Source organism: Zerene cesonia, unplaced genomic scaffold, assembly GCF_012273895.1.
Source record: "Zerene cesonia ecotype Mississippi unplaced genomic scaffold, Zerene_cesonia_1.1 Zces_u003, whole genome shotgun sequence".
Lineage (NCBI taxonomy): Eukaryota > Metazoa > Arthropoda > Insecta > Lepidoptera > Pieridae > Zerene > Zerene cesonia.
In genome coordinates this window covers 117,639-119,200 of record NW_024045133.1, presented here as the reverse complement: position 1 = coordinate 119,200, position 1,562 = coordinate 117,639, and the positions used below count along the sequence as shown (strand labels likewise).

The following is a 1,562-nucleotide window of genomic DNA, read 5'->3' as shown; positions in this document are numbered from 1 at the left end:
AGTTTATAAGAATGTTTGCTACTCGTTTAGCTAAAACAGCTGATTACAAATGTATGTTATTTGGTACAGACAAAAATTATAGTTTCCCATCATCTACTCACATCGGCTACCTTTTATCTGGTTATTACCATGGAAGTGCTGCGGCAGAACTAGCTCACTACATATTATAAAATCAAATCATCCGCTACGTCTGTCCGTCAGTCCGCTATATACAGTCCGTGATACTTTCACCCATGGACAATGTGATTTTCCAGCAATATTTTAGTCAACGATTTGTTAAGTTTGTAACAACGCGAGCGAACCCGCGGGCACAAAGCTAGTTCAACATAAACTAGAAACACACCTTCTTCTCCGGCCAGACCTCACTCAACTCGTCGACGAACGTCTCCTCGCAGTGAGTGTCACTCAACTCAAGTTTCACGTCGTCCTCAAACTCACTCTTGACTATGAGCGGGATGGATATTGAGGTGTCCTTGTGAATTTGAAGGTGGGACGGCCTTGCTAGAGTGGGTTGTATTGAAGGATTCTGCAAAAAAAAATTTGTTATCTCACAATATTGACTATCGTGACTGATTGCAATTGTCAATTGACATTGAAATTTGACATTGTCCTATATCAAAAAAAAAAACAAGAATTATGCGATTCTCTAACTTAGTATAGAATACACTCATAATATATTTTACAAAAACTACACAATGGGTTTTTGAAGGCATTTTTTTAATAGATAGATTGATTGAATTTGAAGGAAGGCTTATATGTATTATATCATCATTATTATCATATATGTTCTCACTGCTAAAACACAGGCCTCCCATGAGAGTTATATGTATAATAACATACAAACACTACTCTGAAAATAATGCATGGGACACCAAAAGCTAGTGACTTATAAGATAATAATTGTTTTATAATAATATATATATAACTCACCGATTGCAAGCACATAAGCAACTCAACGTAGCAGCACTTGACTTGCTGCTGGAAGGCCTGGTACTTGCGCAGGAGAGCACAGCACTCCCAGCAGATTTGAGCTAGCTGCTGCATTTCTTCTGGTGCCTGGAAGGAAGATGTAAATGTTTAAACGATGCTATGATGATTGAAAAGTGCTTCTATTTGTGTAAGTGTTTCACCCGCGTAAGTCTGTATCCCGTAGGAATACCAGGGTAAAAATTTCCTATATGTTATTCCAGTTGTCCAGCTGTATACGTACCAAATTTCATTGCAATCAGTTCAGCTATTTTCCGTGAAAGAGCAACAAACAAACACACATCCTTACAAACTTTTGCATTTATAATATTAGTAGGAAGTAGGATTATATCAAATTTTATAAACACAAGATCTTCTATGGTAATACTTTACAAAAGATAATATACAAGTGAGTGTATCTTTTTTCTATTTGTGGTCACTGTGAATCCAAAATTTAAATAAACTGCTGTTATTATTTCTGTTACATCTCCAATCAATAAATATGAAGAGTAATTGAATTTTTTTTTTTGTTAATTATTCTTTAATGCTACAATCTGTCTCCTGTGTGGGACATTCAGCAGCATGTTGGTTGGTGC

General features: G+C 36.0%; 1 protein-coding gene across 1 annotated transcript in view; it reads right to left on the bottom strand.

Moving 5' to 3' along the window:
* Positions 1-1,062, bottom strand: part of LOC119838594 (zinc finger protein OZF-like) — an 8,700-nt gene extending 7,638 nt beyond the window's left edge. Inside the window, exons 1-2 of the mRNA XM_038364583.1 lie at positions 931-1,062; positions 344-526 (exon numbers count right to left, since the gene is read on the bottom strand). Of these exons, the coding sequence (XP_038220511.1) occupies positions 344-526; positions 931-1,044 (297 nt within the window). The 5' untranslated portion in view covers positions 1,045-1,062. The remainder of the gene's footprint in view (positions 1-343; positions 527-930) is intronic.
* Positions 1,063-1,562: the final 500 nt, after the last annotated feature.